Source organism: Zootoca vivipara, chromosome 2, assembly GCF_963506605.1.
Source record: "Zootoca vivipara chromosome 2, rZooViv1.1, whole genome shotgun sequence".
NCBI lineage: Eukaryota > Metazoa > Chordata > Lepidosauria > Squamata > Lacertidae > Zootoca > Zootoca vivipara.
In genome coordinates, this window is record NC_083277.1 from 52,701,753 (window position 1) to 52,723,827 (window position 22,075).

At 44.1% G+C, this 22,075-nt stretch overlaps 1 protein-coding gene across 1 annotated transcript in view; it reads left to right on the forward strand.

Moving 5' to 3' along the window:
• Positions 1-18,852, forward strand: part of LOC118080603 (semaphorin-3D-like) — a 45,312-nt gene extending 26,460 nt beyond the window's left edge. The window contains exons 6-18 of the mRNA XM_035106076.2: positions 322-424; positions 1,802-1,930; positions 3,551-3,696; positions 4,609-4,723; positions 5,720-5,789; positions 6,365-6,509; positions 7,050-7,272; positions 10,371-10,459; positions 11,731-11,772; positions 12,129-12,286; positions 13,108-13,172; positions 17,630-17,763; positions 17,996-18,852. Of these exons, the coding sequence (XP_034961967.2) occupies positions 322-424; positions 1,802-1,930; positions 3,551-3,696; positions 4,609-4,723; positions 5,720-5,789; positions 6,365-6,509; positions 7,050-7,272; positions 10,371-10,459; positions 11,731-11,772; positions 12,129-12,286; positions 13,108-13,172; positions 17,630-17,763; positions 17,996-18,412 (1,836 nt within the window). The 3' untranslated portion in view covers positions 18,413-18,852. The remainder of the gene's footprint in view (positions 1-321; positions 425-1,801; positions 1,931-3,550; positions 3,697-4,608; positions 4,724-5,719; positions 5,790-6,364; positions 6,510-7,049; positions 7,273-10,370; positions 10,460-11,730; positions 11,773-12,128; positions 12,287-13,107; positions 13,173-17,629; positions 17,764-17,995) is intronic.
• The last annotated feature ends 3,223 nt before the right edge of the window (positions 18,853-22,075 follow it).

Genomic DNA, 22,075 nt, shown 5'->3' on the forward strand with positions numbered 1-22,075 from the left:
ATGCCACCCATCCATTTGGGCCCCTACAGGACCACCCACACAGTCCAGATTGCAATGGGTACCGCTTGCAGGTAACAAGTGCACCACAGTAAGATACTCCTGTGGCAAATAGTTTGGGTGTGAACAAAGAGAGTGGAAAGGGGTGGTGACAGTGATTAAAATAACAGCCTGTACCTTAAAACTCTCTAGTTCAGGAGGTTCCCTGGAGAGCAGCCAGGACTGTTGAGCCAATTTCTTTGAAGTGTAAAACAATCTCCGCTGTGAGTGTGACCACTCTGTTTACAGTGATGCTTATGAAATCTTTTCCATGGTCCTCTGCAGGAACCAGTGGTGTCAGCTGTGCAGCTGGTGACGTCCTCCATAGAATCTGGAAGAGGCAAGTGTCCATACAGCCCCCATGAGCCTTTCACAGGGCTGCTCATAGGTAAGAGGGACTGTGAACAGAAAGCAGGCGCGAAACCTAGACAATGGCTTCTTGTATCCAATAGCATCCCTCGACTGACAGAATGCTATTTGATTCAGCAGAGGCTTCTAGGACCCAAAGTCAGGAGGAAGATCCATTTTTCCAGATCTTCCTTTATCCTGCAGGCCACTAACCACACTATTCCAAAAGGTCCCCCAAACTTCTTCATATTTTGAGGTGGGGGAGAGGGAAGAGGAAATAAGCAAAAACTGCCTCCCCTTTTCACTAATGTAGGCCTTTTCTGGATCAATCAGAGCACAAGTGGATCCAACCCAATATATGCTAGGATCATTTAAGACAATGCAATATATATTAACAGGTTTAATTCCAGCAGTGGCTTTTGCAATCTTTGTCTCTGTGTGCATCCTTTCTTCAGTGGCAGAAATGGGGAACCTCAAGCACAGGGAGCACATGTGGCCCTCCTCTCTGTTTGGCCCTTGGAACTCTCCCCAGGCCACACCCCCTCCCAAGTCACACCCCTCAGCCCTATTTTGCCATCCTCCTTGGGTGTTTCTGGCTGGCTGGAATGTGCCCTTGAACTTCCTGCTTGTCTACATGGATGTTCGAGAAGGATGTGTGATTATGAAGAAACTGGCCCTGTTCAAAAGACTAAAATGCACATTCATTGCTCTGCTGACTTTACTCCTGCCCTGCCCACCACTGACATGTGTCCCCCTCCCTGAAGGTCACCCAGAAGGGAATGTGGTCCTCATGTGGATAAAGGTCCCCCACTCTCTGATCCATGGTCTCTGGTCAAGGCCAGCACTTCCCCAAAATATTTTTGTTTCAGGCAGCAGATCCACCCGCCCCACCACTGGAAGCCCTGCCACAGCTTCATCCATGCCACCACTGCTGCTGCCACAATGCCCAATGTCCTTGTCCTAACATGGCACCCTCACCACCACTGTAGCATTGTGGCAAGGGTGCAGTTGTAGTGGCAGCACAGGCAGCAGTGTGGGCACTGTGGCAAAGGCAGGGAGGAGGTCAAAATCTGTTGGGAGCAGTGTTGGCAGAGCATCAGCAGGGCATTTTGCCCACAGCGGCAAAACGTTCTTGGACACCCCTGTCTCTGATATATTAATCCTCTTTCCCATTAATGCATCTCCATACTGAGTGAGGACTTTTCTATTTGTTGAACACTGAGGAGGGGGTCAGAGAGCAATCATACATAAATTGTTAGCCCAATATTATTTTTTCTTACTTAAAATGTACAGAGTGTAGGCATGAAGCGAAATAAAATTCCTTAGAGATCTGGAATGTAGCTTTTCTGCATATATATATATATATATATATATATATATATATATATATATATAATTTCTTTTTTGGATTTGACAGATGGGGAGTTTTATTCAGGCACTTCTGTTGACTTCATGGGCAGCAGTGCTGCTTTCTTCCGTACACAGCTTGACAGGGTTGACCAGAACTATATCCGGACAGAACAGAACCAGGACTACTGGTTAAATGGTAAGTGGGCGATGGTAGAAGAAGCTACTCAGAAGATGACCTCTGTTAGCCAACAAGTCTGCCATTATTGTGCATGTAGCTCTTCATCTACAGAGTGATACAGCAAGGATGTGGAACCTAAACCAGCTAATGTGGCTGTGTTGCCATCATGATAACAGGTGGGAGGATAACTCGCAACACTTCAACCCCAATGAATCAAATTCTTACAGTTCACTCCAAAAAATGTTTCCATGTATTACCATGAGATCTCAGGGAGTTATAAACATAATCTTCTTGGCACATATACCGGTAATCACAAAACAGTTGCCATACATTATAGAAAGGATGGGGGTTAGAATTCCCTTTGGTCGCATGAATCTGGCACATCAGCTTTTCAGTCAGGGCTACTGTCCATTGCATGATCATTTCAATGCATGCTGCCATGAGGACACACAACGTAACCGGCTGCAGATAAATGATACTCTTCAATGTATAATATCAAAAGGTTTTTTTTCCATATGAAAACAACATGTATTATATTTATATTATGTAGAAGCATGTACCACTGACGAAGCCCAGATGGGTGAAACAGGATGATTATTCCGGAAATCCTTGTGTGGAACTGCAGCAAGCTCCCTTTTGGACTTTTTGGACTCGTTGGGCCTTTTGAATACACAGAGGCATAATGTGGATGAGAAACAGCTCATATTTGGGACTTTATGAATGAACTGGTTTAGTGGGACTTTGATTTGCTTTGTCGTTCTTTACCTGTTGTTTTCACATGAAAAAAACCTTTTGGTGTTATACATTGAAGAGTATCATTTATGTGGAGCTGGTTACGTCGTGTGTGTTTGTGAATGAATTTCACGTAACCTAGGTTTGGTGTTGGTTTGCTGCCATGAGGAATGTTAAAAGTTATTTATGATCATTTGGTGGAGCAGACATGCCCTTTCTTCCAAGCAAAGCAAGTCGAGGGAAAGGTTGTAGGTCTGTTTTGTATATTAAACTCAATCTTTAAACAACAAAAGCCAAAATGGATGAGCAGATTTACATTGACACACAAATTAACTCAATAGTTTTTCTGCCTAGAGAGAAATGGGTCGGATCTCTTGGTGATAGCGATACTTCTGGACTGAGATTGACTGAGTATTGCAGAGATGTGATTGACCAGAGAACAGGAGATGAGTAGAAATGTCTCCCTGAGCCACCCTACATTCAGAGGGATTGTGGGGGAGTGTGTGGGACATAAAAATGTGGGGCAAGATATCACCAGAAGCCTCCACTCCTACAGCCATGCTACCCTGGAAAGGAGGGCTTCAGCAGCAGGGCAGCAGCCAGGGTAGCAACATCTTCCTGCCTCAGGTGGCAAAAAAAGGACAGGTAGCCCACGAGTTTCATAATTGTGGGTTTTCTTTTGTCCTTTTGAATGTTTTTTGCAACCGTAGTTGTCCTCTTTTATTGTTATCTTGATTTTTTAAAAATAATTTATTCATACATACACAGGTATATATATTGTTCTGCCAGCAATTTTTAATTGAATTGTAGCTGTGACTCCTTGATTGCAGGGGTGGCCCTTGGAATCCCTTCCAACTCTAAAATTCTGTGATCCTTTGACTTTTAACTGAATTTCCCTCCTTGCAGAGCCTGTGTTTATTGGTGCCTATGCTATTCCCGACACCTACAACCATGATGATGATAAGGTGTACTTCTTTTTCCGGGAGACTGCAGTGGAAGCTGGACAGTGGGAGAGAAGGCGCATCTATAGCCGGGTGGCACGGGTCTGCAAGGTCAGTGAGAGGAGTCAACCTGACAACCCAGCTGTGATTCAAAGAATCAGCTCAGCCTATAGGAACCATTGCTTGCTGGTTTGAATAGTGTTTGCCAATATGATCATGCTTTTAACAGGCCAGAAAGGGATGCTGAGCGCTACCTCCCCACCCCAGTGGGATGACCTGCTTTTTGTTGGAATGTGAATCCTTCTCAGAGTGACTGGGTACATAACATCTTTCTTCCCTCCTCCTTGGGAACCTCTGGCTTTCTAGATGTTGCTGGACTCCAACTCACACAACTCACTCTTGAACCTGGCAACATCAAATTTGTAATTTGTAAGATTGCATATATCTCTCAAATATTGATTTGAGACCGGTAAATATATTCTTTGAGATTGTATTATTTTGTGTTATAGTACACATTGCTTTGAGATATTTAGTGTGCAATATACTTTCATTTTGAATACAGAGTTTGTGCTTGATGAAGACTCCAACTCACATCAGCCCCAGCCAGTATAGTCCATGGTCAGGGATGGTGGGTGTTGTAGTCTGGAGAGCCAGAGGCTTCCCATCCCTGTTCTGCAGCTTCCAGTGTGGATAATTTTCCTTCTCCCTCTGTCTTGGAACATGGTACTCATCTGATAAGCGTTCTTTTCATCAGGCAGAACAACCACCTTGAAGTCAGAAAGTGTGCATTGAGAACCAGCTTGAGGTTGCAGCCATGTTGACTTGGGAAATGGCCCTGTGGGTGTTCCACTTTTGCCAGAAGGGCTGGACAATTCTGATCACCCAAAGTTTTAAGACACACCAGTTGTGTGACCATGATAGGGTTGATTCCAGACAAAGCAGTAGCTTGGAACAGGGACATAGGCTTTCCATAAGTGGATGAAGAGATTATAGTCCTGACTGACTCCTCTTTGTGGCTGGCAGAATGATGTTGGTGGGAAGCACAGCCTCATCAATCGTTGGAGCACATTCCTAAAAGCCCGGCTGGTTTGCTCCATTCCAGGTCTGCAGGGCACAGAAACGCACTTTGATCAGCTGGGTAAGTTTGCCTTGCATTCTCTCATTCTTTCCTGTGGTAATCAGTGATTACTATTATTGGTGGGAGTGACTGGTTCAGCAGCGTTTTTCCATGCCTTCCTCTCTGCCCCACTTGAACTTGCTTGAGTGAGTGGGTGAATCTATGGGAAGGAAGTTCCTCCATTTTACTTTCTCAATGGCTGGATGGCCATCATCATATGTATTGGGGTGAGGACATTATTTCTTAATGCACACATGCTTAATTTGAAAGCTCTTTTCCACCAAACCTGCACTTTGGTGGGCAGACCAATACTTGTGCTTGTACTTCTTTCTGGAGAGGGACTCTTTTCCAATGTGCAGTCCTCTGTGATCAGAAATGGGAAATGTGGCCACTGCTGCAAGAGCACTGAGGGTTCATTAATACACAACAATATTTTACCAGACATTAAGTACTCAGTTGACGACACCCTTTTCTCAACAGCAAAAATAAAGCACACCACAGTCACCACTCAACCCACATCCTTATTATTTAATACAAGACATAGCACAGTTAAGATACTTTGTTTTCTGATTATTTACCATTTAATAGTTGTGTGCAGGTAAGCATGCATTCACCTTTAAGCAAAAAAGTTTGGGAAGACACACTAGTTTCTAGTTTATCCAGGGTGTAGAATTCAACTTGTCTTGGGCTAAGACTCTTGGCACAGAATTTTAATTTTTCTAGTGTAGAGGATACACCATTCTGGTCATAACTAGTACAGCAGGATTTTATGTGTTCTGCCCACCAGTCGTCCCGTCCCCCCCCCCCCCCGACTCTGTCTTAACAGCTGCTGAAGTACCTGCTTAGGTAATGTTGGGATTTTTGGAGCTGAAGCTGCAATTGCCATAAGGGTGGAGACACTGTTATGATTAGAGCTCTCCCTTGTGTTCAGTCTTCAAGATGGTTCTAGCAGCCAGCCACAGACCTCCTCATCTCATCTTGTGTGTTCCCCACCCCCACCCCAATGTTTCTTTCCAGAGGATGTATTCCTCCTTCACACCCGTAATGCACAGAACCCTCTCGTTTATGGCCTCTTCACAGTGTCAAGGTGAGTGTTAAGATGAACAACCCACATTAGGAAATTGACTCATTGTTTGTGCACACACCAGGTGTGCTTCAGCATTGACAAAGGCTAACACATCATTTAAACACAGTGCTTGTGCACAGATACCTTATGAATGAGTTCCCTTGGCTCTGAATTGGAGGCATGAAAAAGCACTACCAGACAATCGCTCTCTCCAAGTCCAAATACTTACTTGCAAAATGTAGTGCACCTTGTGCTAAGTCACTCATAGGCATGGAGGAGGTGGGATGGGGTTTTGTGTAGTATTCCATTATGAAACACAACACTCCACAAAGCAAGGATCAACATGGAGGACAGTTAGTGAGAACAAAGTGCTTCTCTGAATCTTCTTTAAGGATAGACCTCTGTGGTGATTTAATGCAGAGGGAGGGAACCTGAGGTCCTCCAAATCCTTGAATAAAGTGCCTATTTTCTAAGTTAGAAACCTTTCAACATAACAGTTTTTCAGATGCGCACAATGCATGTACCATATAGCCACAGCATCAATAGAGTATGATTCTAGGATTTGCCAGTTACTTTTGTCCCCTCTTCTTTCCCAGTGGCATTTTTAGGGGCTCTGCTGTGTGCGTTTACTCTCTGGCAGCCATTCGGGCTGCTTTCAATGGACCCTTTGCACATAAGGAAGGCTTGGACTATCAGTGGGTGGAATTCAGGGGACGGATCCCCTACCCCCGCCCTGGGACGGTATGTCTTTAAATAAACAAAAGTTCCAGTCAGGGATGGGGAGTTTGGAATCTGATTCAGTTTGCATTTAAAGGTGAGCCTAGCTAACTTCCACTTTCTGGAACAATAAAAACAAAACAAAACAGCCTTCCTTCAGCACTTGCAGTTTTCCACATTTTGCAATGCACATACTGTAGTACAGTGTGCTTAAAATTCATATAGTAGTGAAAATGACATACACAAATGCATTATGTTAGTTAGGGAAAGTTGCTTTGTAAAAATGTGTATAGTAGGCAGAATTGCATAGGAACGTCCATATATTAGTATAAATTTGTACTAAAATGCTGATGAATTGTCATGAAGACTTCTTTTTGCCAGCCCATTAATAGGGAGGTTGGAAAGAACTAGGAGACAGCCACATATTGGTAGGCTCTAAGGTACCCCCATTGCTTTTGTTATTTTGCTGCTACAGAACAAGGAGGCTACTTATTGTGGAACTTGAATCCTGTACTGTCCTTATACCCTTTCCCTCTTTTTATGTCCTCATTCTTTCTCTGCCAGTGTCCCAGCGAAACATATGACCCACTCCTCCAGTCAACAAAGGATTTTCCTGATGAAGTGATTGGCTTCATGCGCACCCACCATCTGATGTGGGACCCCATCTATCCACTCCACTGGAAGCCTGTTTTGATGAGAGCTAATGTAGCTTTCCAGATCAAGCAGATGCTGGTGGACAGAGTGGATACAGAGGCTGGACCGGTTGATGTCCTCTTCCTTGGAACAGGTAGAGGGTGCTACGGTAGCTAAAGATGTCCTGCAACTCTTTGGGACACACTACATCACAATGGTCTTTTTTCCATGGGCCCTTCATGTGTCCTTTCCAGCTCAGCAGGCAAAGGAAGGCAAGGGATGGTAGTGCCCAAACATCATGATGAAGGAAAAGAGACTGTCGTAGTAATTTAGGAGTTTTCCCAGTCAAAATGCTATAAAATAATCTGACAACTTTATATTTTGAAATGGTCCCTGATGTTATTCTGGAAAGCTGTTAACAAAGAACTGCCTGTCCCTAAGAATCTCACCTCAGTAGGTACTGCATTAGATCAGATAGGAGCTCCAGAGGTTGAGAGGGAAGGATTTGAGGTACCAGGCTAAAGAGGTTCAAGGTTGTGATCCTAAGCATACTTGTTTGAAGTATAGCCATCAAATTCGATGGGTTGACTTCAGAGCAAAGAAGAGTTTTAGAATGGCCTAACAAGAAACTGAAAGTGAGAGTTTTTGCTACCGGTAATTGTTACATTACAATTATTTGTCCAGTTGAGACTTAGGGTGCAATTAGATATGGTGGTGGCATGATTCAACCAAAATAATGCAAAATGCCTACAAAGCAGTAGGGCTTGGAGAGGGGCATTTTTTAATGGATACCGCAACATGGGAGTGTGGTGATGGAAGCCACGTCTTTCCACTGCCTGTGTTTGTGGCCTTGAAGTGTGCATGCACACGAAAGCTCATACCAATGACAAACTTAGTTGGTCTCTAAGGTGCTACTGGAAGGAATATTTTTTATTTTGTTTCGACTATGTCAGACCAACATGGCTACCTACCTGTAACATTTTTCTCCCCGTGAGGATTGCTTCCTATTGCAGATCCCCACTAGGAGAAACACAGCTGGAGAGAAGCTAATGTAGGAAGCGGGCTATGGAGGAGGAAGACCCAGTTCACCCCTCCCCACCCATGTTATGCTGATCTCTTTCTGGCTCTTTAAGGGGAAAGAGCAGTGCGCCAGTACTGGCTGTCACCAGCCCATGAGTGGGCATTCTTTGTACACTGCCATTCTATTTCTTACAAAGCCTTTCTTGCAGTTTTTGTCGCAGTTTTTGTTTATTAACATGAGTATAATCTGAAATAAGAAGTGACCCTTCCGATTGCTAATTGAAGCATAATTTTCCTACTAGCAGTTCTTTCTTAGAGGGAAAAAAAGGTGCCAGTACTGTGTACCCTTGAGTATCCCCAGAAAAAAAGCACTGCCTACCAGTAAAAATCTGATTCTCTACAAAGTATTGAAAGATACACATTTTAAACAAATATAAAAATGTAAAGTAGGATTCCAGAAACTACAGGCTGTCATTTTGGATAGGGATCACTGAAAACATCGGCTTGGTACATTGCAGCTATCAAAACAATGCTAGAAATTATTAGCAAAGAGATGAAATATAACAAAGCAAAGATCATAATAGCTCTATATAAATATGCTTGATGAGTCCACATCTTGAGCACAGCATGCAACTAATCTGATCGTGATATCCCAAGAAAGACATATCACAGCCAAAAAATTGTATGGAAATAACACATTATTATTGCTATGGAATACCTTCCATATGAAAATCTTCCATACAAAAGATTATGGAAGATAGTTGTGGGATATCTTCAGTGTTGTGCATTGAACACATATTCCCAAAGCAATGTACAAAATATAATAAAAACAGCACAGAAATAACAGAAAACAAACCTGAAAACAACACAAAGTGGACACCCATGGCAGAGACCTATTCATCCAGCTGGGAAAGCTCTTTTGGAACAGAAATGCCTTCAACTTTTAAGGTATTTGTGTTGACTTCTGAGAACTCCACATTCTACACAGCCTAAGATAAGATTATAGGGAGTCAAAACTTTTATAGTCTCTCTCCCTGCCCCTGGGAACATTACAAATTTGTATCATTGGGGGAAAGTATGGCTCTGGTGCTCAGTACCAAGTTAATAAGAAAAGTGTTTTGCTTCTGTGGTTGATGGTGGCAGATATGGCGGGTTGGGCCTGTGCTTGCATTATAGTGTAGGATAAAGGGAAGGGTTGGGGGAAAGAGACCAATCACCAAAGTTGCAGTAGGCTAAGTAGCCACATTGTCCTGCCACCACCCATCCTGTGTACCTTAGCTGTGCAGCATGTGGACATGTATGGGTTGCACACATCAACCCTATGCATGGCATGAACATAATTATGTTGATTCTCATATTCGAGAAAGCAGACCAACATTCCCACTTTTCCTCAAACACAAAATAACAGTCAGCCACTGGTGCAGAAGCCAACACAATCTTAGCTGGCATTTGCATCACTGAGGGGTTGGCAACCCTACAGAGTTTTGGCATGACAGTGTATGGGGACTAGGCATAAATGAAAATTGACATCATCACTTGACCACATTGCCAACCATTCCATTTGGAAGTCTCTTTAGTAACAGTACCTGAAAGTAACTGACTATAATGTGCAGTTGTGCCACTAAGATCTAGAAGCAAAGCTGAGCACTGATTTATCCAATCCTCAAATCAAGCATTGAAACAAGCTTACAGTATATAGAAATCAAGTGAAGGCCATTGTAATAGCGGTGTTCTGAGAGAGGGGGGGGGGAGGGAGAGAGAGAGAGAGAGAGAGAGAGAGAGAGAGAGAGAGAGAGAGATGACTCTATGACTAAAAGAAACAGCAGCTATTGAGCAAAAAGCATCAGGAACAAATGAAGCTGCCATACACTGAATGAGACCATCACTGCATTTGATTCAGTATTGTTTACACTGATTGACAGCAGCTCTTCAAGGCTTCAGGCAGAGGACATTCCAAGCCTTGCCAGGAGATGCCAGGGATTAATAGAATCATGGAATTGTAGCATTAGAACCTGGGACCTTCTGCATGCAAAGCTGCGTAGCACTCTCGGTGTTCTGAAGCCTCTGCTGCATGCTGAGAGTATTGCAGGAGCAATGGTTGCATCGTTTCTAACATCCTGTTTTTCATACCTTGGAGTATCTAACACTTTGACTAACTTTGACCTAACCAATTCCGTACAGCAAGAATTGGTGCAGTTACCCTGTGATATGTCCTTACATCTTATTCTGCAGATGATGGCAAAGTACTAAAAGTGGGGATTGCTGGCATAGGAGGCCAAGACCCTCAGGAAATTAGCTTGGAAGAGATCAGTGTTTCAAAGGTACTGTGGAAATCTCATTGATCCTTAAAAGCGTTTTTGTTTATGGATCCACCAAAAAAAGTGCCATGTTGCCAGACGTAACTTATGATGATTTTTTTCTGATTGAAAATAGAGAATTTGTCTATTGTGGGGAATGGTGGTTGCACCAATCAACATTCAGGATGTTGTGCTTTCCTTCTCTAATTGGAATCTTGGTGTAGAGCACCTTTTACCATCCTGGTGCCTTCAAGGTATATTTGGACTCCTTTGCCCACCAGTCTCAGACAACACAGCTTATTGAGATAAAACTGCTTTGGCTCACCTTCAGCACATCTGGCTGGGGCTGATGAGAGTTGTACTTCAAAATATCTGGAAGGCATCAAGCTTGAAAAAGGTTGAAATAGAGCAATAGCCAACTCCTGGCAGTTTTCCCTGGAAGCCAAGCAAGTTGATTTTTCCCTTCAGTATTGACTTAATTTGACCTTGAACGGATGACTTTGAACTAAAGGTTATGGCCTGCATTATAGAAAGATGGAATATACATTTTTAAAAATATTGATCATAAGATACATGACTGCATAGATCTAGTGTCCCCTCCTTGCAACATATACTACAGAAGTAGCCAACACGATGCCCTCTGGGTGTTGTTAGGCTACAGGTCCCATAATTTCTCACTGTTAGCTATGCTGACTGGGGTTGATGGGACTTGTGCATTTCCCACCTACCTTATCAACTGTCCTAGGGCTTAGCTGTCTCTTGAGAGCCTACAGCAGCTTCTTACTTTCGGCGCCGCATCAACCTAGAATTTTATTTACTCTGCATTTAACTGGCGTGTTACAGGGCAGTGGAGAAATGGGAACTAACACACACAGGGCAAGAAAGGCCCAAGCATACAACGTATCTGGAGGGTGAAGGCTGTTTTTATGCTGGCAAAGAACAGAGAACAAATTAGCCTGCTACTTTTCTGAACTCAACCTTCTGAATGCCAGTTTGCTGCAAATCACAATTGGGAAGAGAGCGTGGTTGCACTCAAGTCCCACTTGCTGGCTTCCTGTGAGCATCTGGTTGGCCACTGTGAGGACAGAATGCTGGATTAGATTGGTCTCTGGCCTGATCCAGCAGGGTCGCTTTTTTTAGTCGTATACAAGAATGACAGGAAGACGGCAGGCTCAGTTTATGAACACACCAGCCTATAGCTGGGGTGGAATTTCGGGGATGCTAATACAGTACTGAATTCAGAATAGGAGTTCCCTGTGTTTGTTCAAACTTCTCCTGTCTTCTCTTTCTTGTAGATGTCTTCAGCCATCTTAGACATGCAGTTTTCTCCTAAGAGGGTAAGTCTGTATTTGTTAATCTATCAGTAGCATCTTTCTATAGGACAGCCTTCCTCAACCTGGTGTTTGGACTACAGTTCCCTTCAGCCCCAGCACGCATGGCCAATGGGCAAGGATTAGAGGATAGCCTAAAACATCTGGAGGGCACCAGGTTACAGAAGGATGCTCCAGAGTATGTACTTCAGGGCAGGCTTCTCTCAATATTTACTAAATAGAAGTTATGGTTTTGAATCTTCCTTCCTGCTCCCATAATATGTTTGTGTCCCAATACTCATGGGAGTCTACCAGCTTTCATGATTTAATGGAAAGGGAAACAAAAGTTGATGCCTCCTTTCTATTCTTGGTTCTGTGAGCAGCAGGAGGTGTATGTGAGCACTACAAATGGCCTGGTCCGGCTCTCCCTGTATCGCTGTGAACACTATGGAAAAACCTGCACTGAATGCTGCCTGGCTAGAGATCCCTACTGCACCTGGGATGGCAAGTCCTGCAGGCCCTACTTGCTCACCAAAAAAAGGTGAGTTCCCACTTTGTCCTTCTCTCCCTTCTTTAGGGTGCCCTCTCTGTCCTCCATACACTTCCTAGTACTCTTGAGTTGGCGTAGTTGGGATGGGGATCACCATCTACACATGAGCATCTACTATGGCTATGTATACTGGATGGCCAGTCTGGAGTTCTTTTTAGATCATATGACTTGAGCATCAAACAAATTGGACTGCCTGTAAATCCTGGCCTTCCCTAACCCAACCAGCACCCAAGCTTAGGTCCCTTACTTCATTCTACACAGGGCTCCAATCCCAGACACTTTCTTGCCTAGGCACCTTCTGGCTGTGGGGAAAGTGATGTAGAAGCCTAGCATTGATCTTTTCTTTGCCAGATGGTCATCAGATCATTGCAGGGAAAAGGCAGAGGGGCGGGGGGTGGGTGGGAAATGCAGAAATAGAGCACCTGTGGCACTCCAGATCCAATCAGCCCCAGCCAGCACAGAAATAGGAATGATGGGAGTTAGAGTCTACCAACTTCTGGAGGCCCACTGGTTAGCATTCTTACTATATAAGGCGAGGTGCTCAGCACTTCACCTTGCTGGAATGGAGAAGGAATGGTGAAGATGCACTGCCTCCTGTGCAAAGCAACACAAAAACAACTGGAGATGAAGTTGATGAAGACTGAAGAACTGGGGGCCCCGCCACTCTATTCCCGAGCCATACTATCCCTACATGCCATTATTGCATGCACTGCCTGTTAGGCCAAGCCCATCAGTCTCCTTAAGAGAGTCCAGATGTTGCTGAACATCTCTGAAACCTGGCTAAGCATATGCACCAACTGTCTTCCTTGCAGGCGAGCCCAGTGCCAAAATTTGCTGGAGGCCAATCCGATCAGCCAGTGCCAGGACACTGCAAAAGGTGAGTCAAAGGGCACTCTACTGGGCACACCAATGAGCTGCTAAGCCCCCACCAAGCAGCAAGAGGAGATTACTGCCCACCGCTGTTCAGTCCTGGGGAAAATGTAAAAAAACAACTTAACAGCATCCCTTGCGCCAAAGCAGGCTTCAGTGTACCTCAGCCTTAGTTCTTGCCAGAAGTTTATGCAGCCTCCTCCTGATCACTCTCAGTGCTGCCAGGGTGATTTACCCACAAAACACATCTTAAGTGGAGGTGGTTTAAACACAGAGCCCAAGAAAGACCACCTGGGAAGTGGCACTCATCTCATTCAAAGTGCCATGTTGATTTACATTGAGTTTTGCGGCTGTCAGGAGCCATTAGTGATTAATTTAGCCACAGCTGCTCAAAAGCTGGACATATTGAGGTGCTCACCTGAGTTTCCATAAACACTGTCAGCTCTGGATTTAGGCACAGAAGTTAATGTAAACCCTACATTTGGTTCTGGTTTGTGCAGGCTCCAACATATGGGATTCAAGTTACTTTGCAATGGATCCTTAACCTGCACCTTTAATACAGGCCCTTACTCTGAGCCTCTGTAGGTGTAAAGTAACACATTTATCATTGCACACTTCCATTATAGTGACTCCCACTTTGGACTTGGCTAATGCTTCACTCTAAATTACCCACCTGCAAAAACTGCAGATAAGCAACTCCCTCTGTTTTGCACTCTCAGAAGGGAAATAAGTTTCTCTAAACCCACACATTCAATGCCACCACCTTTACATTTTCTTTTCCCAAGTAGTAGCTGGATAGTAGTTAAAATAAATATTTCAACTGAAATTCAAAGTGGTACCTAGTATCTGAAACAAAACACAAACACATACACAACACACTGGAAGTTTGCATTGGGATTGCTTCTTCCTACTACTATATATTAACAATTTTTGTATTTGCTCATCAAATTTGCAGATGACACCAAATTGGGAAGGGTAGCTAATGCCGCAGAAGACAGAATCAGAATTCAAAATGACCTTAACAGATTGGAAAACTGGGCACAAGCTAACAAAATGAATTTCAATAGGGACAAATGTAAGGTTCTGCACTTAGGCAGGAAGAACCAGATGCACAAATATAAGATGGGGGACACCTGGCTTACTAGCAGTACATGTGAAAAGGATCTAGGGTTATTGGTGGACCACAAGCTTAACATGAGTCAACAGGGATGCCAACTTGAATAAAATATTGTGGGGGCCCAGTTAAGCTCCGCTCCACATAATTGTTCATGTGATGCAGTGTGCACACACCATTTGAATGAGAATGTCCATCAACTTTGTGGGGGCCAATAGTGTGATGCAGCAGCAAAGGCTGCATCAACAGAAGTATAGTGTCCAGATCAAGGGAAGTAATAGTACCACTCTATTCTGCCTTGGTCAGACCACACCTGGAATACTGTGTCCAGTTCTGGGCACCACCATTTAAGAAGGATGTTGACAAGCTGGAACGTGTGCAGAGGAGGGCAAAGAAGATGATCAAGGGTCTGGAAAGTAAGCCTTAGGAGCAGCTCTTGAAGGAGCTGGGTATGTTTAGTCTGGAAAAGAGGGGGCTGAGAGGAGATGTGATAGTCATCTTCAAATAGGGCTGTCACATGGAAGAGGAAGCATGCTTGTTTTCTCCTGCTGTTGAGGGTAGGTCATGAACCAATGGCTTCAAGTTACAAGAAAGGAGATTTCAACTAAACACCAGGAAGGACTTTCTGGAAGTAAGAGCTGTTCAGCAGTGGAACAGACTCCCACAAGAGGTGGTGGACTCTCCTTCCTTGGAGGTTTTTAAGCAGAGGTTGGATGGCCACCTGTCATAGATGCTTTAGGTGAGATTCCTGCATTGCAGGGGGTTGGACTAGATGACCCTTGGGTCCCGTCCAACTCTAAGATTCTTTGATTCTATGATTTAGTGCAAAATGCAAAAACAAAAACACCCTCCTTCATCAGTGATTCCCAAGCACAACAATGTGTACCTGTGATTATGACTATGTGCAACTTTCAGAGACTGTATTTGCTGTAGTTAAGAGCAAAGTTTGTATCAGAGCCCCAGTGAAAACTGAAGTGGGGAGGTTATCTGCTTCCTTCTCCAGCTGTGGCCATCCCATTGGTGTAAACAGATTTCAAGGGGCTCCTGACCATCAAGAGCAGCCCTGAGGTGGAGACAGGCAGGGCTTCAATGGTAAGAAGGTGAGGTGAGAAATCCCCATTTGGCAAACTGAACTCGGCTGGTGGGTCTTAGGATCTAAGCCAATTGATATTAACTGTGGAGGAGACACACAACTCCACTGTTTATACAGGTGTTTAAACTCAGGGGAGCACATACACCCTCCAGCTAAACTGCACGAAGGCACTTCACCACCTCCTCCTCTTAACTTCTGAGGGGAAAGAGGCCAGTGAACAATTAGTCAACTCTTTTGAGATGGTAATAAACATCTTCAACTTCCTTGCAGGAAAGCATTTAATGATTACCAGAGCTTAAACATTAAATTTTAAGTTCAAGTCCCCAGCACAAATAGTGGGTAGGGAGACTGGGGGTTTCTTTACAAAGCATAAGGTAGCTGTGCTTGTCCACAAGATAAAACTTGGAAATCCACAGTGAGGCAATTCCTTTGCAAGGACCAGTCAAAATGCCTCCAAAATGTGGAAAGCTGTCCAGTTCTCTAGAACTCTTCATAAGACAAGATGTTGCGCAAAGCAGGGGGTGGAGAAGGTAGAAACATGAGGTTGGATATTGTAGCCATGATGTCTGCATGTATAAGATATGCACAGTATTGTGTACTATAGCCAACACAGATTTTTTTTGGGGGGGGGGATGCAAAGAACTGCTGAATAAATCAAGACAGTCCCACAGGGTTCAGGGAGCAACTAATTAGTGCTCAGTCTGCATAGCTGAAAAGATAGTATTTTGCACAACACAAGGGGCAATGACCCTGTTTATCACTTCCCACAATACCAAGGAGCCGGTGTTTAATGCTACTACACACAGAGCTCAAGGAAAGAACAAGGAGTCTCATGAGGTTTTGCAAATGGCCTTCACCAGTATTTAGAATTCTGAGTCTGGAAGCATCCGTCAGTCATGAATACTACATAACTTACAAGATCCTGAGAATGCTGAATACCAGCAGTCAAGAAGTTGTTGATACTGCAATTATCTAATCCTCTATACATGTGGGAAGGCTCTTTTCATATACCATAACTCACTAATGGAAGAGGCGAGATATTTGTTGAGTTTCAGAGCAAGTCATTATAATGAGGGCTAATTCAAGCACAGAGCTCAGAGACTTTGGTCTATCCAGGTGGGTACAATATACTGTTATACAACTTATAAATGCCCTGCAAGTGCTCTTTAAAAACCTACTTTTAAGTCATTGTAAACTGTCATCAAAATGACAGCTTTAGTATGTAACTTTGGGAATACGTAAGACGTGTGTATGTGTATTGTATTATGTATTTAAAACACCCATGTGTTATTTATTTAATATTTGAAATAGTCTTGAGTTTCCATTTTTATTTTGAATTAATTTTTTTAAAGTATTTGTCTATCTCTGCGCTTGAGAAAACTAAATAATCATTTGAAGAAAGCTAACTGCTACATGAAGGGGAAAGGGGTTCTTGTGCTGTCTGACTAGCCATTTTGAGTCCCCTCTTTGTATTTACAGGCATACCATGGAAGTTGAACGGAATCCTTTCCGGAAGTCCGTTTTGACTTCCAAAACGTTTGAAAATCAAAGTGAAACTTCTGATTGGTTGCAAGAAGCTCCTGCAGCCAATCGGAAGCCACGGAAGCCCCGTCGGACATTCAGCTTCCGAAAGAATGTTTGAAAACTGGAAGTCACTTCCAAGTTTTGATCGTTCAGGAACTAGGCTGTTCGACTTCCAAGGTATGACTGTACTGTATAGGCAGAAAGTAAATCAGGTATAGCTTTCCCTAACAGAGGCATAATGGCACGAACTAGTACAATACAGTATATAAAATATAGAAAGCTGCACTATACAGTCAATTTGTTGGTCTAATTCTGCATGATTTATAGTGATTGGCAGTGGCTCTGCTGGTTTCAGGGCCAGGGCCTTTCCCTACCAGGAGATGCCAGGGACTGAACATGCCTTGCATGTGCAAATCATCTGCTTGGCCCACCGAGCTACAGCACTTTCTCTCAGAAAAGCTACAGAAATGGGATGGAGGGAGGTGGACTGCATTCTAGAGAACCTGCATGGCTCTTCCAAAAACCCATTTCTAAGAGTAATGACCACAGAACTGGCAGGGGGTAGGTACGCTAGGGCTGACATGTTAAGGTTTGGAGGCATAGAGAGAACTGCTTGCCTTTTTGCTACAGGCTTTTCATTTGAGAGCGTGTTCCACAAAAAGCTTGTGTAGAGGGTAAGACAGTTTCCCTCTCCTTCTAGTCACATAACCCCATCTCTGTCCTTTTCCCACAGGAATCTCTATGGCTGAAGAAAAGGTGGTGTTTGGTGTACAGAACAACTCAACTTTCCTTGAGTGCCTTCCACATTCCCCGCAGACGGCTATCCGTTGGCTTGTGCAGCGCAGCAATGCACCAGTCCTAGAGGAGGTATAGCAGTAGGGAAGGGGACGGGGTAGTGGGGTCATTTCTTTGGGCCCTGAGGAACCATGGGAACAAATGGTTTCATTGCTGTGCAGGGGAAGGAGAAAGAATGTGTTTAAATCATTTATTTTAGACATTTATTTATATACCACTTAATCATCGGCATTGCTAAGAGCTGCCTTTCTTCTGGCCAGACTGCTAAACTACCGGTAGCAGATATTGTCTGTTTTCCTTGCAGATTGGGAGCATGGGCCGCTTTTCAATCCTAGAGCAAGGGCTGCTGATTAATCAGTTGACCCAGGAGGATGCTGGGATCTACCAGTGCCAAGGGATGGAACACTCCTTCTCCCAAACCCTCACCTACTACAGCCTGCGCATCATCGGGCACCAGGCCATGGAGGCTTTCACCTCCAGGCGGAGCAAGAGCACAGAGGAAGCAGGAGGCCTGCACGGCACCATCCCTGCGTCAGAGCTGCAGCTGCATTACAAAGGGTATTCGTGGGCCATGGGCGCCCCTGGCACTAATTTGGATGAGCTTTGCGATGCTCTCCAGCGGAGGAAAAGGCGGAGGCAGAAGGGATGGAGCCCAAAGTGGCAGCAGCATCCTTTAGAAAGCAAAAGAGGCAGAGTCCGTCGGCAGCCTGGGCCCCTGTAGTGTTATGCAAGGAACCCAAGCAGACTCACCAGGCACTCTCTGGAGACCTTTTGCAGCCAAGAGCCCTTCGCATCCACATCCACTGCATTATGGCCTCCAGATCCCGCTCACTACATAGGCCAAGAAAGGCCAGCGAGCTGAAGCTCTGGGTTTTTGCCTTCTGGTATCCTTGGGTACCAGAGGAAGGAATATACTTGCAAAGGCAGCCCGAGGAGTGCAGTGGGATTGCCTTCCCAGCCTATGTCACGCGGGATGGACTGACCAGCCTGGTTTGCCTCGTGATACTACCACTCCTCTGTAAAGATTGGACAAGAGAGCTTTATGCTCTTTACATATCATATAACACATATTTTGTAGTTGTCTTCACTTTGTATTCCTAATAAATGGTGACCATTAAAGACACTGGGGGTACCAGTTTCTGAGAGGCCTTTTATGCACCTGCCAATTGCATGATGAGCATTTGCAACTCCATCTATGATAAGTGATATACACCCCAGGGCTAAAATTAGGAATTGGGTGGGAGCTGTGTTATGATCAAATACAAAAGTGTGAGAAGGAGGACCTTTCCATGCCTGGCCAGCGTTAGGCAGGGTGATACACTTGAATTAGGAGTTGTGTTTCCCGAAGACTTGGGGCCACTTCACCCTACATGCAGTGACAAATGGGTATTCATGACAAGAAAGGGCAGCCCAACCTCACTCACTGCTGTTTGTATCTCTACCTAACTGCAAGTGTGCACTTGTCTCATGTACATGTTAAGGCCTTAAAGCAGGCATCCCCAAACTGCGGCCCTCCAGATGTTTTGGCCTACAACTCCCATGATCCCTAGCTAAGAGGACCAGTGGTCAGGGGTGATGGGAATTGTAGTCCAAAATATCTGGAGGGCCGAAGTTTGGGGATGCCTGCCTTAAAGTATATGTGCAAATGTAGGTGAAGCAGCCTTCTGTTTCTGACAGTGGGCAGAGGTCTGCTCTAGCCAAGAACCATTTAGCGATGACCTGCCTCTTCCCAATGTCTTGTTTTAACATCTAGCCACTGTCCTTGCTAGCCTTTTTCTAAACTGGTTTTTGAGGGGGCTTTGTAGCTCATGGACAGAAAATGCTTTGCACACAAAATAACTTGGGTTCCATTGCCCATTTAAGAATGGATAATACACAGCTAAGGAGGACTGTTTAACTGAAATTTAAAATGTTGGAATTAACATGGTCACCAGACTGCAGGATGTGATAAGGGCATATGAAGTGAGTGGGTGGGCGGGGGAGGTGACCCCCTCCATTTTTGGCATTTCTGCATGGTGACAGGTTATGTGCCAGCTCCTTATCTGCTTTAGCAACACACGAAGGCACCTTACACGGAGTAAAAATAGTGGTCCAATTAGCTCAGTATTATCTACAATGATTGACAGTAGTTCCCCAGGGTTTTAGGTGTGGGTCTTTCTCCAACCTTCCCAGAGAAGCCTGGGACTGAACGCGGGACCTTCTGCATGCAAAGCATGTAATGTAGCCACTGAGCTATTGCCCCTTACTGGAACATTTTAAATAAAGACACACCAATTTTCAAATTGTGAGGTAATTACTAAGCAGTTTCTATTAAAACGTAATTAATGTTACAGACAGTGCTCAAGTGGGAGTTTCATTTCATATTAGACCAGACTCAATTATGACTAGATCTTTTAATGGCAGGTTTTGTTGGGACATCACTGACATGCTCAATGTTTGGCACTCTTGTACTCACCTCTCCTTTTGATCCGTTGGCCGAAACCCTTTTCACAGTATCTGCCAGAAAAAAACTGAACCAAAATGTAAAATAATGCAACAACAACATCAAAATTGAGGAGCTTTTAATTGAACAGTTGATGTTAAGAAACTACGGAATCACTGGGTAATTGGATGTGCAGATATAATAAATGGACAGCATTTTGTAGAGGGCCATCACATTGAATGTCACAACTTCCCAAATACAGTCATACCTCAGGTTACAGATGCTTCAGGTTGCACGTTTCCGGGTTGCGCAGCACGTCTTTTGGCGCTCGCACATGCACAGAAATGCTAAATTGCACTTTTCGCATGCGCCAAATTGCAACCCGTCCGTGTGCAGACGTGGCACTGCAGGTTGCAAATGTGCCTCCCGCATGGATCACATTCGAACCCGAGCGTCCACTGTATTCAAATTCACCTCAGCTAATCACATTTTGAGTTTACTTAGCAGAACAGGAACCTACCATTAGTGGAAAACAGGATCAATTACCTTCAACTGTTCTGCAAAAAGGCTTCATTGAGCAGGCACACATGTAGGGATGAGAGTGTACAGGCCTCCGTGTGGGTCTCCCAACAGGGCGCAAGCTAAACTGTATCACCTTACCTAGGTTGGCACTAAGTAACAACTCCCATCCAGAACAACAGAAAAACACAGAAGAATTGTTATACGTTCTGCTTCAGATAGTTTCTAACCTGAAATGGAGCCACTTGAAGCACTTGAGCAAATTGGCTTCCATTGACCTGGAATTGGGTTTCAAACTCCATTCCAGTGCTTCCCAAAAAATCTCTTTTGCTGCCTCCCTCTGTGCCGTGTGGGGTGGGGGAGGCACAACTGTGAATGTTTGCCAAACTCAGAATAGACCCATTGAAATATATGGAGTTAAGTTACTTTAGTTCATGGATTGCAATGAGCCTACTCTGAGTATGACTTAGTTGGATATCATCCTTGGAAACCATCAAGAGGGAAGCAGAAAGAGAAATGGAATCTCTAGTATCTGACACAGTGATATCCGAAATACAGGTGTTAGGCTGTAAGAGCATTTAACAACAATTCTTATGGGGTTTAGGCCTGGCACAAACATCAACTGTGCCTCAAGGCTTTTTTGCGTGAAAGCATGTTTCAACAAATACTCAAGGGGCACCCTGTGGAAAAATCTGATAGTCCCCTTAGTAGAAAAACTGGGTTGAAACTGGGTGAAAGCAAATAACCACCTTTTTGACAGGCAGGCTGTCCCATCATTCAGACTTCTGTCGAAAAGTGGTTGGCTGATACAAGCGCGGTTTATTACTGAAATGAACTTTTGCCCCTTCAGGTACCAAATAACCATCACCTCCTACCTGCTGTAAAGACAGCTGCCCTGGTACATACCTTGGAAATCAACGAAGCAAGTTAGTGTAGCACATGTAGCACATCACACTGCTTTCAAGGGACATGGTAGCAACTGATTTTAGCCATATGGCAGCCAGAGTATATTTATGCTTGAAAACAAACACCAAATTCATTCCAGACCAAAATCATTGGACTGTTGTAATGTTTGTTGAAGTTTATTTTTTAAAAAAGAGAGAGAATTGATAGGCATTATACCAACTTACAATTTTTTATTTTTTTAAAAAATGACATGAAACACAAGTAAAAATAAATACATCATATAAACAACAAAATTGTTCAATGTCTCTGTTCTCGGGCAAGCGCATCCCATTGGACAGAGAGATGAGGGAAGCACATGACCCATGCGTGCAACCAGCCGACCAACTGATGCTGCTACAGAAATGCCATTTTTTCCCCCAATCACAAAAGACAGGCCACAAACTAAAGGCGGAACAGAAACAAACCAAGAAAACCATTGGATTCACTCAGCTCCCCTGTACAAATGGATTCAATGGAGGGACAGAGAACGCAAGCTGG